The 14,696-nt window shown below is 45.3% G+C and overlaps 1 protein-coding gene across 9 annotated transcripts in view; it reads left to right on the forward strand.

The window, feature by feature from the left end:
* ANKRD6 (ankyrin repeat domain 6) overlaps positions 1 to 14,696 on the forward strand; it is a 173,562-nt gene that overhangs the window by 104,864 nt on the left and 54,002 nt on the right. For 8 of the 9 annotated variants that reach the window (XM_014832518.3, XM_070496792.1, XM_014832516.3 and 5 more), the window contains one exon: positions 4,282 to 4,546. In XM_014832518.3, coding sequence (XP_014688004.2) covers positions 4,427 to 4,546 — 120 coding nt within the window. In that variant the 5' untranslated portion in view covers positions 4,282 to 4,426. Of the gene's footprint in view, positions 1 to 217; positions 382 to 4,281; positions 4,547 to 14,696 lie in introns of those variants that run through there. The other variant, XM_070496787.1, reaches the window with a different exon arrangement.

Consider the following 14,696-nt stretch of genomic DNA (forward strand, 5'->3'; position numbering starts at 1 on the left):
TCATCTGAGCATCTTTCAAAAGCATTCCGCCCATCTGTGAATTATTCCCTGACTCTTCAATGAGGGCAGTGTTACAGGTCCTCTGCCGGCAGGAGGGAGCAGTCCAACAAAATCTGAAGACCTGAGACTTTCAGAAGCTGTGACGATCAGACTAGGAAGACACAAAACATTGCGAGCTGGAAGGATGTCTTAATAAGCTTTTAGATGTGATTTGGCCAGTGTTGGCAGAGGAAGCTCAAGGGAAAAAGGCAGGAAGCATTGTAACGTAAATCACTGCAGACCCACTGGGCGTGACAGCCCTAGGAAGCTAATGATCTCTCCAGGGAAGAATTGACTGCAACAGAACACGATGTGTAGAACGGGGAGGACAGACCCCCGGATGTGAGTACAGTCTCTCTTCAACACAGGGTTTGGAGCAGTAGGAGCAAAGCTAATTGTTGTAACTGAAGGTGCTCCCTAACCACCAGTCCTGGGTGCCTGTGGACCATCTCTGGGTGGGTTGTGCATAATGCCTGGCTGGGACTTTTGTTTGCATGTCTCTTCCAGAATATTTTACCTATTTTGAGACTGAATGCAGTGGCTTTGGGATATTGGTATCAGGAGACTTTGTTGTAAAGCCTCAAGAAATCAGCAAAAGCAAACCTCTTAGACCTTTTTCTATAAAAAGAAAACCGATCGCATCACAGACCAAGCAGCTGTGTGGCCCTCTGGCATCAGTGATGAGAGACAAAAGCATTGGCAAATTGGAGCGCAATGGAAATGGGGCAGTGGGCTGGGCGGAAGCCGAGAAATCTTTCTCAGGAAGGTAAATCCCTTTCTGGATGCTCACTGCATATTTATGATCATGCATTTATTTCATTTCTGCTTAAAGAACTGGCAGCGTGTTTGCATTTAAGGTTTTTCTCCAGATTGTTGTGAAAGTGAGCATCGTGACAAAGAGTGATGTGATTAATAGACTTAGGGCAGAAGAAATTCCTCTCCGCCAGCCATGGGAAGTGTCTTGAATGGCAGCTGAGCTACTTGGAAGAGAAGGCTCAGATTTAATGAAGGAATGGGGCTGCTAAACTTGGGTAGCCAACAGGTTGGCAGTGCAGTTTAACTCGTGGATTGTAGACTTTCCCCTCCCATTCTATTCCTCTCCCCTCCCCACTCATTGTTGGGGGTCCTCTATGCCTCTTTATCGTAAACCTCTCCTCCTAGCCTACCTCCACCTGGCCTGATTTGTCAGCTCAGAGGTGTTAGATGAGAAGCTGAGTATCCCTCACTCCAGAAGGATGGGGATTGTTGTTGTAGGTGGGAGGTAAGGATACCAAGGATTTAGGGGAGTCATCATGAGGAAGGTGGAGAGGAAGCTGAGCTGGGCCTGCACCCCCACCCAAGGCTGGAGGTGCAGAAAGGAAGCAGAACAGGAGGCTCAGCCACTTTGATTTCTTCCCACCCACCCTGTGTGTAAATGCAACGGGAAGTCCTAGCAACGAGGCTGTTACTGGATTTAAATTGAGAATGAACTTGAGGGACCCCAGAACAAAAGAGATGGTGCTAGCAGCAGACTAGGAACTGGTAACCTGGGATTCTGTTCCTGATTTTGCAGGCAGTTTTCTGTGCCACGCAGGTAGGGGGAGTATCCAGAATCCCAGGGGCAACCTATCCTGGAAGCGGCCCCATGCCTCCGGTGGGCTGTGTGCTAGCCGTGGTCGCGGGGGTGGGGTGGGATGGGGAGTGGAGAGCATTTCATTCTTATGTAGCTGTAAATGAAAAGCAAAAACAAAACAGGACAAAAACAAAAACAACATTTCTGCTTGGCCAACATTTTCTCACAACTGTACAGTTTTTCTGTCTTTAAAAAAACAAGGAATAGTAATGTGCTGGACTTGTAAAGGGCTGTTTACCAAAGGTAATTATGTAAACGAGGCTATCTCAGTAGCTTGAAGCCATGGCAATAAGTGGCTTTCCTCTGGGTGTCTGAGAGGCTGCATTTATTGCGTGGAACAGGAGGGAGGGTGGGGAGGGGCTGTCAGTTACTACAGGCTGGCAGACCGTGCATCTGTTGCCAGGGAGACCAGACAGCACTGCTGGTCTGGAGCTCGTGACCTCAGCTGATGGGCTGCGCTGAGGTTGCAGCAAGGAGATTTCTGTCCCCAGGAGCTAAGCTGTGGAGTGAAATGAGTGAAATTTTAGCCATAATAATATTTGTATGAACTGGGCCATTGTACTTGAAACAGTCAAATGCCCGTTGCAGGAAAGCTTGGGCATGGGAGGGTGGCGGGTTCGGTGCACAGAGTGCACAGAGGTAACAAATGAGTAAATGAAGAGAAGAATGTGGCTGTGGGAGGGAGAGCGTTCAGGAAGCGGTGGCCAATAGTCTGTATTTCCTGCCATCTGAGTCTGGAGTGCTTTTGCAGAACGGGGCAAATAGAGCAGAAGCTCAGTTTGTTGGTTTGGAGGTACTATGATTACCTGAATAAAGAGAGACAAGGTGTCCTCTGTTTACAAAAACAAACCACTTCCAAACTGTGGAACAGTCTGGAAAACAGAGCCCAAATTAGACTTTCACCGTGACCCTGGGAATTTCCAAAGGCGTTTCCGACTCTGTCTCTCTTTTTTGTTTCAACTTCATTTTTTCATTGGCTCATTCATTCAGCAAAGATTTCTGGTGCATCCCGGAGATCTCTGACCGCGGCTAACGGAGGAGTGCTCTGCTTTGCAACAGCATCCCTTCTCCAGGTTTGTTGTGCTTCTGATGAGCCTGGTAATCAGAGCAGGATGAGTTTGTGAGGGTTCCTTCTCTCTTCCCCTGCTATTCTTTACCCACATTTTGGGCAAGAGATGGACAACAGTGTGAGAATTTGATAATTCACAATTTGTGGGGAATAAGAATTATCTTTCTGAAGTTATAATATTCACATTTGGCCAATAGTTTCACAGAATAAAATACCATCTTTAATCCTCACCACAGTCCTATTGTTTTACGTCTGAGCATTTAACCCTAGCCTCCCAGAGCAGGTGGTGAAATGGCCTGCCTGGAAGTCATGGTGAATGAGAGTTAAGAGTGGGGTCCAGTCCAGACCTGTCCCAGTCATATATCATGGCCAATTCCTTAATCTTTGGAGATTGAAAGGAGCATTGGGTTTGCCTGGAAGCAACTGAAAAACACATATCTTTCGGGCCTTCAGAATTAGAATATGTGGTAGGGTCAGAGATGAAGAATAGGGTTCCTTTGGCACAGCGTTTTCTTTCCATTTGCATGTATTGGTATTTTTAGTAAGTGCGTTTAAAAAGCAGAGAAGCCCTCACTTCCTTTTGGCCTGGCAGGAGTGGATTAGATCCTTGAGCATTCCTCCTTCTGCCCAAAGAACCCTTCACCTTTGACATAATTACCAGTGGCTTTAGTTGCTCTAATGGTGGCCCAGGAAGGAGTCAGTCTTTAAAATTCTGTTCATTTGGCCATTTGGTGGAAAGGAGAGCTTAAGTTTACTACTAGTTACTATCTCAGACCACTGCTCTGAGTCGGGGCTTAGTGTCCCTGTAGGTGGTTTTAATAGGCCATTTACTTCCCTCCTGTTAAGCAAGAAAGCCACGGGACTAGCCCCTCCTAGTACAGTTGGCAGTGCACACTGTCAGTGTTTCTCTAGCATCCATCTTGTTCCAAGCTGGGTTGTTCCAGGAGTAATTGAAACCGGGAAGTGGCTCAGGCCTGCACCGAGCTCTCCATCTGTTCCAGACTCAGAAAACTGCACTGTTTACAGTGAGAAAAGGATGAAGGAAGAAAACTGAAGTAAATGCTGGGAGAAAACCCCAAGGGTTTAACCCACTCCTCTGGGTCTCTGTGGGGTGTGCTCCATGGGCTCCTAACCCGCCAGGGGAATTGGCATGTTAGCTGTGGTGGGCCCACAAAACATGATCCAGTAGGCGCTTTGTGATTGTACACAGTAGTTACCTGCCGAAGGCGGGTCTGGAAACCAGGTGATATTTACGGGATTAGCTATATCAGGCCTCTGCTACTCAGATCGGAAATGCAGCGCAGACCTCGCAGTTCTGGCCCCGTCCTCTGGAGAATGACCGTGAGGGGAAGAAAGAAGGGAGGTTGGCACATTCTGCTGCTTTCCACTGGGCTTTCAGGGGCTTTGCTGTGCAGAGTGTGCTTCCCGCTCGTCCTGTCTCCCCCAGCGCCCCTCCCCTGCAATGAGCAATCAGCAGAATGCCCTAAAACCAGAGAGAAGAGGTGGGGACTGTCCTGTGTGCTGAGTGGTGCTGATGGCAGCTTTGTTTTGCACTCCCTAGGTCCCGAAGATGGCTTGGTAACAAAGGCACCTTCCAATGATCGGGAGCATCTTTCCCCGGGGGTGCCTGCCCGGGCCAGTGGCGTCTTGTTGAGCTGAAGGAATTTGTCTACTGCTTTCCCGAAAACCTCTCTCTCTCCTAATTCATGAGCCAGCAGGATGCGGTTGCCGCGCTTTCAGAACGCCTTCTCATAGCCGCGTACAAAGGCCAAGTGGAGAATGTGGTTCAGCTCATCAACAAGGGCGCCAAGGTAGCGGTTACCAAGGTAACAAGAGGCAAAAACACTCTAGCCGTTCCCTGGAAAAAAGCCTACCTCTTAACCGTTGTCCACAGAACTGCTGTGTTTGGTTCGCAGCTTTCAAAGAACTGGCTTTTTTTCTATTGATAGAAGTTTGGGGAGAAGGAAGGAGGATTCAAAATGCTTTCCTTGCTGTCTTTCAAATAGAGTAATTTGTAATTAGCATTGGACAGTCTCTAAACACCACATTGTTCCCTTTTTCATCTACTTCTTTAGCCAGATGGACAAGAGATCTCTCTGGAGATGATGGGGCACAAAAACTTGTTGGGTAGAGTGTTGTGTGATAATCACATTACACAGGCCTTTGGGGGAGGCAGACCAGCTTGTGGATGGGGCAGCCCCTCGCTGTGCAGAACCTCATTGTCTCCATCTGTACAGTGATGAACTTGGACCAGATGACTGCCAGGACCTCTTTGGGCTTTGATTTTCTCTGGGTCAGTGAAGGTGTGTGGTAAGGACTTTGCTTACCCGTCACCAACAGGTAACACCATGGTAGACGAGAGAACTTGCTGGCCAAAGGGCGGTTATGTGGCAAAGCCGAGGAAAGGCAGGCTCTGCACAGTTCGGTGACAAGGTTAAATACATAGACGAAATAATGCTGATGACAAGCACTTTTGAGCACTTAGTATTGCTCTAAGTGCCTCACAGGTCTCTAGAAGAGGTTCTCTTTTCTTCCCCAGTTTAGAGGCAGGGAAACTGAGGCACAGAGAGAGTTAAGTAACTGGCCTCACCTAAGTCCCTTAGTTGCTGAGTGGCAGAACTGCAACTGGTACTCAGGGAGACTAGCTCCAAAGCCCACCTTCCCAGCCACCCCAGAGAGAGGCAGTTTAATTTTCAAATAGGTAACATCTGTTTACCTCTGACCTCCTAAGGCAAAGATTGGCCAGCCCCCGTTTCACTTGCTCGTATGGAGTCTCTATATGTCATGCTTCTGATGTATCGTCCTTTTTCCAGCACCACCCAGCAGTTAACTCGATCCTGACACTGTCTTCACAGGTTAAGGGCTCAGTCCCACAAGACTGCCCTCCGCTCCTCCTTCAGACCCCAAACGCCAATCCAGTTGTCACCTGTGCTTCTGACCAACTGACTATAAATCGGAGATTCTCACGACCCGCTTCTTGGGCTTGATTAATTTGCTAGAGCAGCTCACAGAACTCAGGAAAACATTTTACTTACTAGATTACTGGTTTATTATAAAAGTATGTAACTCAGGAACAGCCAGATGGAAGAGATACATAGGGCAAGGTATGGGAGAAGGGGCACAGAGCTGGGAGGTGCCAGCCTCCCAGCACCTCCGTGTGGTCACCAACCCAGAGTTCTCTAAACCCTGTCCTTCGGGTTTTTATGGAAGCTTACTTACAAGGACTTGATTGACCAAATCATTGACCATTGATGATTGATTCAACCTTCAGCCTCTCTCCCCTCCCTGGAGGTCAGGGGAGTAGACTGAAAATTCCAACCCTCTAATCATGGTTCGTTTCCCTGGCAACAGCCCCCATCCTTAGTGGCTTTCCAAAAGTTACCTCATTAACATAAACTCAGGTGTGGTTGGAAGGGGTTTGTTATGAGTACTCCTTTTGCCTTTATGGCTCTGCTGCTACTTCAGGAAGTGATGACAAAAGCCCAACTATTATAACAAAAGGTGCTCCCATTGCTTTTATCACTTAGTAAATTCCAAGGGTTTTGGGAGCTGTAAGCCAGGAATGGAGACTTAAGAGCAAATATGTGTTTCTTATTATAAAGCACAATATCACAGTGCTGGTCTCTAGAGAGACAGAAAATCTTGGGCTACTCAGAGGTCGTCCATTGACCTAAGAGCACTCTACACATCCGCGGTGGCCAGGTTGCACAGAAGCGGGGGTTAAAGGAGCTTGAATTCAGGCCTCCTGTGATCTACCCACAGCTCTTCAGAGATGGGAGACGCTGTGTGAACTCTAGTTAGGGCGCTTGCTCACTCTTCTTAACTCTGCTGTTTCCTAATTGTGCAAGTTGCTTACCTTCGTTGTGCCTCAGTTTCCTTATCTGTCAAAGGGGGGTAATAACACCAACCTTTCTTGATTGTTATAATAATAACTTATTAAAGCAATTAGCTTATAGTCTGCAAGTTCTCTTTTGTAAACAGACTTCATCATTTGCTTTTTTGAAAACAGCTTTATTAAGGTATAACTTACATGCCAAGAAATTCAGCTATTTTAAGTGTTCAATTCCATGATTTTTAATGTATTTACAGAGTTGTGCAACCATCACCATGTTCTAATTTTAGAACATTTCCATTGCCCCGGTAAGAAACATCATATTTGTTAGCTGTCATTCCCCATTCCCACCCCCAGTTCCTGGCAACCATTAATCTACTTTCTGTCTCTATCTATTTCTCCTCTCTGGACATTTCATATAAATGGAATCATACGTTATGTGGTCTTTTGTGCCTGGCTTTTTTGCGTAGCCTAATCTTGTCAAGGTTCCCCTCTGTTGTAGCATGCATCCATACTTCCTTCTCTTTTATTGCAGAGTAGTATCCCACTGTATGGATAGACCACATTTTGTTTATCCAGTCATCACTTGATGGATATTTTGGGTTGTTTCCATTTGGAACCATCATGAATAATGCTGCTGTAATCATTTGTATACCGTTTTTGTGTGGACATACGTTTTCATTTCTCTCGGGTAGATACCTAGGAGTGGGATTGCTGGGTCACACAGTAAATCCATGTTTGATATTTTAAGGAACTGCCAAGGTTCTTTTTACATCATTTGCTTTTGGTTAGTCATGTTTATCAAAGTGATGCATGCACATAAGAGCTTTAAAAGTGTAGGTTCAAATACTGCTAGAGGGTTTTTTTTTTTAGATTGGCTCTTGAGCTAACAACTGTTGTCAATCTGCTTTATTTTTTCTGCCTTTTCTCCCCAAATCCCCCCAGTACATAGTTGTATATTTTAGTTGTGGATCCTTCTAGTTGTGACATGTGGAACGCCGCCTCAGCGTGACCTGACAAGCAGTGCCATGTCCACCCCCAGGATCCGAACCTGCGAAACCCTGGGCTGCCAAACTTAACCACTCGGCCACAGGGCCATCCCCCGCTAGAGGGATTTTAACAAAAGCAGCTGCCCCCTGGACCACTCCCAATTTGCTCCCCTGAAGAAAATACTCATTTATCTCCATATTTCTAATGAGTATGCATATACTACTAATCTGATTAATCAGTTTAGTTTTTAATTTAAAAACAATGTAGATATTTTAATTTTTGTGTTGCGTATACACGTAAGTTAAAGCATCAGTATTTTTACGGTTTGCTTTCCATTTCTGATTCTCCACAGGCAGCTACTTTCAACTCTGTTGGTATATCCTTTTAGTGTTTACATCCTTAAACGACATCTTGGTATTGCTAAATCTTGATTTTTCCATGGTATGCATTATCTGTTGACTTAACTATGTGAAAACTGATGATTTAAGATTTGCATTCTTTCTGTCTCCTGCTCTCTCACACATGCATGTCTACCTCCTGCAGTCCAGTTATGTCGTAACTTGGATGACATCAGATTCACTCTTTACATCTTTTAACCAATTTTTGCCATTCCTGGCTGAGCCGTGTAGTATGTACTATCATTATGTTTCCTTTTTTGTAATAATTTGTTTACCCTGGTTTAATAATTGTCTTGTGTTTGTTTCTTTGGTTTTGTCTCTACCTATCATCAATCATCCCCAGCTGTGTAGTCTTCCTGGCTGGTCAGACTGTTATGTAGTCTCTCCATTGATTCCCCTTGAAGAGGTACCCTGGAGCCCCGCCCCTGCTTCAGTCTGGACTGGTGGCTCTCAGAGCCTTATGACAGCTCTCTGGGGGTCTCTCATTACTCGTTCTAGAGATTCCTCTTACCACTGTAATATATGTTGATTTTTCATTTTCTAGACCCAGTGTCTTTCTCTTTCTTGGTTCACTCCCTTGTTTTGATGTTGTACACTTTCTAGTACAGCACTGTCCAACAGAACTTTCTGTGATGGTGAAATGTTCTGTATCCATGCTAACAGGGTAGCAGCACATGGCAATTGAGTACTTGAAATGTGGCTAATGAGACTGAGAAACTGAATTTTAAATTTAATTTTAATTAAAATTTAAATGCCTCATGTGGTTGTTGGCTAGCATATTAGATAGCACAGCTCAGATGTCTTCCTGAGAATAAGTGCATGGGAGAGATTGATCAATTTTAGACATAATCTATTGCTCCTCTCTCTCCCCCACATTCTCCCAATCTAGTTATGGCACAACTTTTGAGCAGATCCGTAATTAGTGTGATTATGTAAATGCTGTTCATTGGTGAGCCAAGAATTGTACTTTAATTACATTTCCATTTTTTTGTATAACTTGCTCTTTTTCCTAGAGTTGATAATTGCCTTGATTTTTCATTTCTTTAGTTTGATTCAAACTTACTGTTGAATGTTTCCTCTACCCTCCAACCACCATGTAAAACAGTTCTTAGCACAGTTTTCCACAATTAAACCTATCGTGTATTTATCAGTTTTCTTCTTTTCCTGGAGATATCCCTTCTGGAATCATCCATCCTTTGGTTTCAGTTTTTTTTGGTGGGGAAGATTGGTCCTGAGCTGACATCTGTTGCCAATCTTCCTGTTTTTGCTTGAGGAAGATTGTCGCTGAGCTAACGTCTGTGCCAGTCTTCCTCTATTCTGTATGTGGGATGCCGCCACAGCATGGCTTAATGAGTGATGTAGGTCCACGCCCAGGATCCGAACCTGTGAACCCCAGACCCCAAGCAGAGCATGCGAACTTAACCACTATGCGGCCGGCCCAGCCCCAGTTTCAGTTTTATCTGGGTTGCTGTCTAGTTCTGCTATGTGGAGTCATCCTGAGAATTCCTGTCACCTCTGCCCCATGTTAGATCCTCTCTTTGCCTGACCCATGCCACCCTCACTTTGGTGGTACATGGTCTCTGGTAGCTTCCTAAGAAAGGGGAGATGGGAGAGAAATGTTTTGAGAGTCTGCATGTCTGAAGAGTCTTTATTCTACCTTCTCATTTAATTGACAATTTGGTGTAGAAACCTAATGTGAGAATTATTTTGCCTCAGAACTTTGAAGGCAATATTTTATTGTCTTTGAGCTTACAGGGTCACTGTTGGGAAACTCAGCTTATAGATTCTTCCCGCAACTGCCTCCTGAAAGGCCTTTTGCGTTCATTCTTAAAAGACATTGGGTTGATTTCTATTACATTTAGAATTTATGTAAGCTCTTACTTTAAACCAGTTAAACAGAGCTCTTAATTTTGGCCATACCATCTGGAGGTAAAATCACACATATATAACACATATAGACACACAGACACAGAGTTTCCACAGCTATTGTTTTAAAAATTACTGCCATGAATCAGGTACATTAATACAAAGCTCACCAGTTATGAATCCAAATGTTTTAAGCCTTTTTACCAATATTTGTGGAGAAGATACTCAAGATGCTAGATTTTGGTGAGGGTGCTCTTATGGCCATTTTTCCTTTTCCCCTTTTTTTTTCCTGTCAGTCCTGGGAATTAACTACATCATAACAGCAGAGAAACCCCTCAAGTTTTCTCCCAAATGGACTTTCTGGGGCATAAACCATCCAATTGAAAGCGTTTCCAACTAGTTAAAATGCACCCGAGGGGTGAGTCTCGGGGGATGCTTGGGGCATTCCCCATGGCAGCAACGGGAGTATCCAACTGACTGTGGCCAGAGAAGGGGTTCAGAGCCTGACTGTAGGCATCAACATACTTAGAAGATTTAGTCCAGGGCCGGCCCAGTGGCGCATCACTTAAGTTTGCACGTTCCGCTTTGGCGACCCGAGCTTAGCTGGTTTGGATCCTGTGTGCAGACATAGCACCGCTTGGCAAGCCATGCTGTGGTAGGCGTCCCACATATAAAGTAGAGGAAGATGGGCATGGATGTTAGCTCAGGGCCAGTCTTCCTCAGCAAAAAGAGGAAGATTGGCAGCAGATGTTAGCTCAGGGCTAATCTTCCTCAAAAAAAAAAAATATTTAGTCAAGTCCCACTCAGCCCGTGCACTTAGTCCCTGAGCCAGCACAAGGCGAGCCAGGGAAGCAGGAGGCAAACACCTGGAGCTGGCCGGGGGCGCTGGCTAAGGGCTGGGGCTCCCAGTGCCCGGGATTGAGAGTTAAGTACAGAAGGTCCAGGTTCTGCTCAGGTCCGATAGCAAGGGGTGATGGGTGCGTCTTCCTGCCTTGCATCCTTTGTATATCTTTCCTATTATGCCTGGCAGTAACAGGTGCCTGGTGCATTGTCCTAAAGATAAAAGAATAGAGAAAAACAGTTAAGAATTTTCCGCCGGTTGGGGGACATTCAACCCAATTGCCTCCTGGAGCCGTTCTCCCAAGAAGGGGTTCCCATACTCAACCAAAGGTTGGAGTTTGGTACTTTCCTTGAACCGGAGTGCCACAGTTCAGAGTGTGGTCAAGAGCCATAGGGTGGGATCCCAATCCAGCCTTAGGAAAAGAAACCTGCCATGGGAGTCTTGGAGATTGGCAACCGTCCTAATGACTTAAGTGGTTGACCCGTGCCCATGTAAGATTTATATATTAGAGATAGAGATAGGAAGGAATGGAGTAATTCGTTCTTCATCACCCTCATGCTTAAGGTACTGAATCTCTTCAGGCTGAATGCCGTCATTTGCCCCATAGAGTAGCCATGGGCAGCAAACGTGGATTCATACAGCTGTCCAAGAAGGTTCCCGATGGAAAAGTGAATTTAGATCCATCCTTGAAAAAGAGGAAGGCACAGGGAAGACTAGGACTTCAGCTCACAAGCCGGTGAAGCAAGCGGGCTCAACAAGCCGAGGAGGTGGAAGAAAGACTTTTCTTGGACTCTCAAGGTCTGGTAGTAGTGCTCCTTTCTTCAGAGAATAACGTGGGATCAGGGCCCATGGGCAGTGAAGAGCTGCAAGCATGGAGACAGGACTCGTGGGCAGGACTTTATCAATAGGTCTTGGTCTTATAATATTGGGTAGGGAAGTATGCCTAGCCAGACATTTTAAAACATACTCAGGCAAAGTTGATATAACCTTTTTATATAAAATCAGCTCAAGCATTCTAACCTTTATAATCTTATCAACACTTATAATTTTATATTTGCATCAATTCAGCCGTAACCTGAGTCAGGGCCTTAAGGATAGTCATTTTTTTGCATATGTCTCCCTTTTTAATTTGGCCTTTTCATAGGTACCAATAAAAATTATGATGAGAGCTCTCACAATTTTTTTCCCCCAATTTAGAAATTTTCCCGATTTAAATGGTCCATCGTCTCGCCACATTGACGAGTAGGATCTTAACAGTGACTCAACCAATAAGCTTATCCAGAAAGTTCACTTGCAGAAATAGTTTAAGAAAGTAAAGGCCTTCATTGCACAGCAAGCAACAAAGGTTGAGACGACAAAGGCCCCTTATGAAATCCATTGGATCCCCTTATGGCAAACTCCCCTGAGATTTGACACAGCCGGATAAAGAGAGTGTCCCAGAACCCCAGTCTACTTGACTGGCCGCCAAGATGCGTGCCTGTACATGCATCCTCTGATGGCAGAGACAAGAGAGGTCACAAAACCAAGCTCTCAAGACATAGAACAAGACAAAAGGCCCAGACAACAGGCTTATAGAGATGCCAATGTCTCATGACAAACAACAAAAAAAGACACAGACAAGGAAAAGTACTATCTCTGGGAGGAAGAAGATCTACAACCAATGAGTACTCAACCAAATCCTAGAGTTTCTGAATCCAAGAAGCTAGCCTCACCCAAATTTTCTCCTGCTAATCTAAATTTAGAAAAGCAAAAAAAAACCCCTCACCACTCTTGCTTCCATTGGACCCCACAGGCAGAGATCCGGGAGACTGACGTGGTAAGAACTCTTACCTCTTGCCGGCTTTCGTCACGGGTCCAGGATCTCTTGGCTGCAGCAGTCCAGGAGCGAGCAGTGTCCAGCCAGTGAAATTTTATCCCGTCCAAGTCGCCAAACTGTAGGGGAGGAAGACATTTCCTCTACCTGCTCTGGGTCCTTCTGGCTGGAAAACGAATTAAATTGACATGAGACAGAATAACAGGAGAAAATTAAACAAAGCTTTATAACATGTATACATGGGAGAGGCTCAGGAAAACTGAGCAACTTGCCAAAATGGCAGAAGCTCTCCTCTTAAATACCACCCTCAGCTAAAGACACAGGAGGATGTTGGGGGTGGGGGGAGTCAGGTATGGGAGATTACCAGAAAAGCACAGTAAACAAGGGTAAGGTTATTATGCAGATTTAAGTCCTTGCTTTCTGCATTGGTAAGAGTTTCTAGAGATAAGGTCATTCCCCCTTTCTTCCTCGTACAGAGAGGGAGACACCTTTACAGATGGAGATTGACTTTACAAATGTAGATGTCTCTTACAAAGGGTAAGTAAATTCTACTTTTCAGAGTTTCTTTCCTGTCTGCAGTTTTTAAAAGTAATCAGTCCAAAATAATCCTCATGCCAAAGAGACATATCTTGGGGTGGCCAATTCCAGTCCCCTACAAATGTTTAGCAGCATCTCTGACCTCTACCCATTCGATGCCAGTAATACTCCCTCATCCGTAGTTCTGACAACCAAAAATGTTCCCAGACACTGCCAAACATCCTCCATGGGTGGAGATGGGGGTGGGCAAAATCGCCCCTGGCTGAAAACCACTAGGTAGGCAAATTTCTTCACTTCATGAGCCTCAATTTCCTCACAAAACTTAGAGGGCTTCCATAAGGACTAAGTGTGATAATACATGTATTATGTAAATATTATGTAAAGTCCCATGGGGACTGATGTTGTTGAGTGTAAATTGCTTACATTTAGATGGTGCTTACTAGGTGTCAGGTGCTCTTGTAAGAGCTCTGCAATGAGTAGACCTCGTAAACCTCACCACAACTCTGCTATCCTCATTACACAAATGGGGAAGCCAAGGCCAAGAGAGGTTAGGTAACCCACCCAAAGCTTCAGTTAAATGTCAGAGCTGGGAGTCAACCCCTGGCTCTCTGGTCCCAGAGTCCTTGCCTTTAACCACCATGTTTCAGCTGTTTTTAAAAAGATTTTATTTTTCCTTTTTCTCCCCAAAGCACCCCTGGTACATGGTTGTGTATTTTTAGTTGTGGGTCCTTCTAGTTGTGGCGTGTGGGATGCCTCCTCGGCATGGCCTGACAAGTGGTGCCATGTCTGCTCCCAGGATCCAAACCGGTGAAACCCTGGGCCGCCGAAGCGGAGCGTGAACTTAATCACTCGGCCCGGGGCTGGCCCCATCAGCTTTGTGATTCAGAACTTTGAACGATGAACTTCCCAAGCTGCTTCTTATTAGAGCATCTTCCTTGGCATCTTAGACGTAGTAGACATAATCTGCAAGTGTTTTCCTGCCTGGGACTCCAATGCCCAGGGACTTTAATAAAGCAATATCCCAATGATGGTACTGTACATGTGTGTAACATTTTACACTCTTCAAATTATTGTCACACATGTGTTTCTCATCCCAGAACCCTGTGAGTTATAGGTATATATAAACAGATTTTCCTTTTAGAGTTGCGAAGACATAGAGACCCCCACAGAGAAGTGACTGGTAGTAGCTAGGGAGCCCCAGAGCTGGGATCAGACCAGGATCTCTGGCCCCCATGCAGATGTCCTCTGTCATACCAGGGGCCTCGGGTGAGGCAGCCTCTTCTGTCCTTATGGGGTTTTACTTAGTAGCTACTAGGTTAGGATACCTTAGCCACCAAGCAGGGGGGAAGTTACACAGGACGAGTCATCAGAGGCAGTGGGGTTGGGAGCTGGGCATGGGTGTAGAAACTACACGTAAGAATTTGAAATTAATATTTTCAGAGAGGGGCTCACTGAGAACTCTGATTTTCCATTTGCATAAATTTCATATTTAGACCAATTATTTTTCATGTTGTATTGACCAGCACATTTTCAGTGAGAACATGTAGTCTGACAGGGATACTGGGTATCCTGAGAAGTCCAACATATCTGTGGAGGAAGTTGTCTGAGACAGTCACTCAGGATCTCCCAGTGACTTGGCTCCTGACTCCCTCACTTCTCTGCTATTGCTCTCACCAAAGTCACTCATTATTTCACTTGT

The sequence above is a fragment of the Equus asinus genome, chromosome 24 (assembly GCF_041296235.1).
Source record: "Equus asinus isolate D_3611 breed Donkey chromosome 24, EquAss-T2T_v2, whole genome shotgun sequence".
NCBI classification, from domain to species: Eukaryota; Metazoa; Chordata; class Mammalia; order Perissodactyla; family Equidae; genus Equus; species Equus asinus.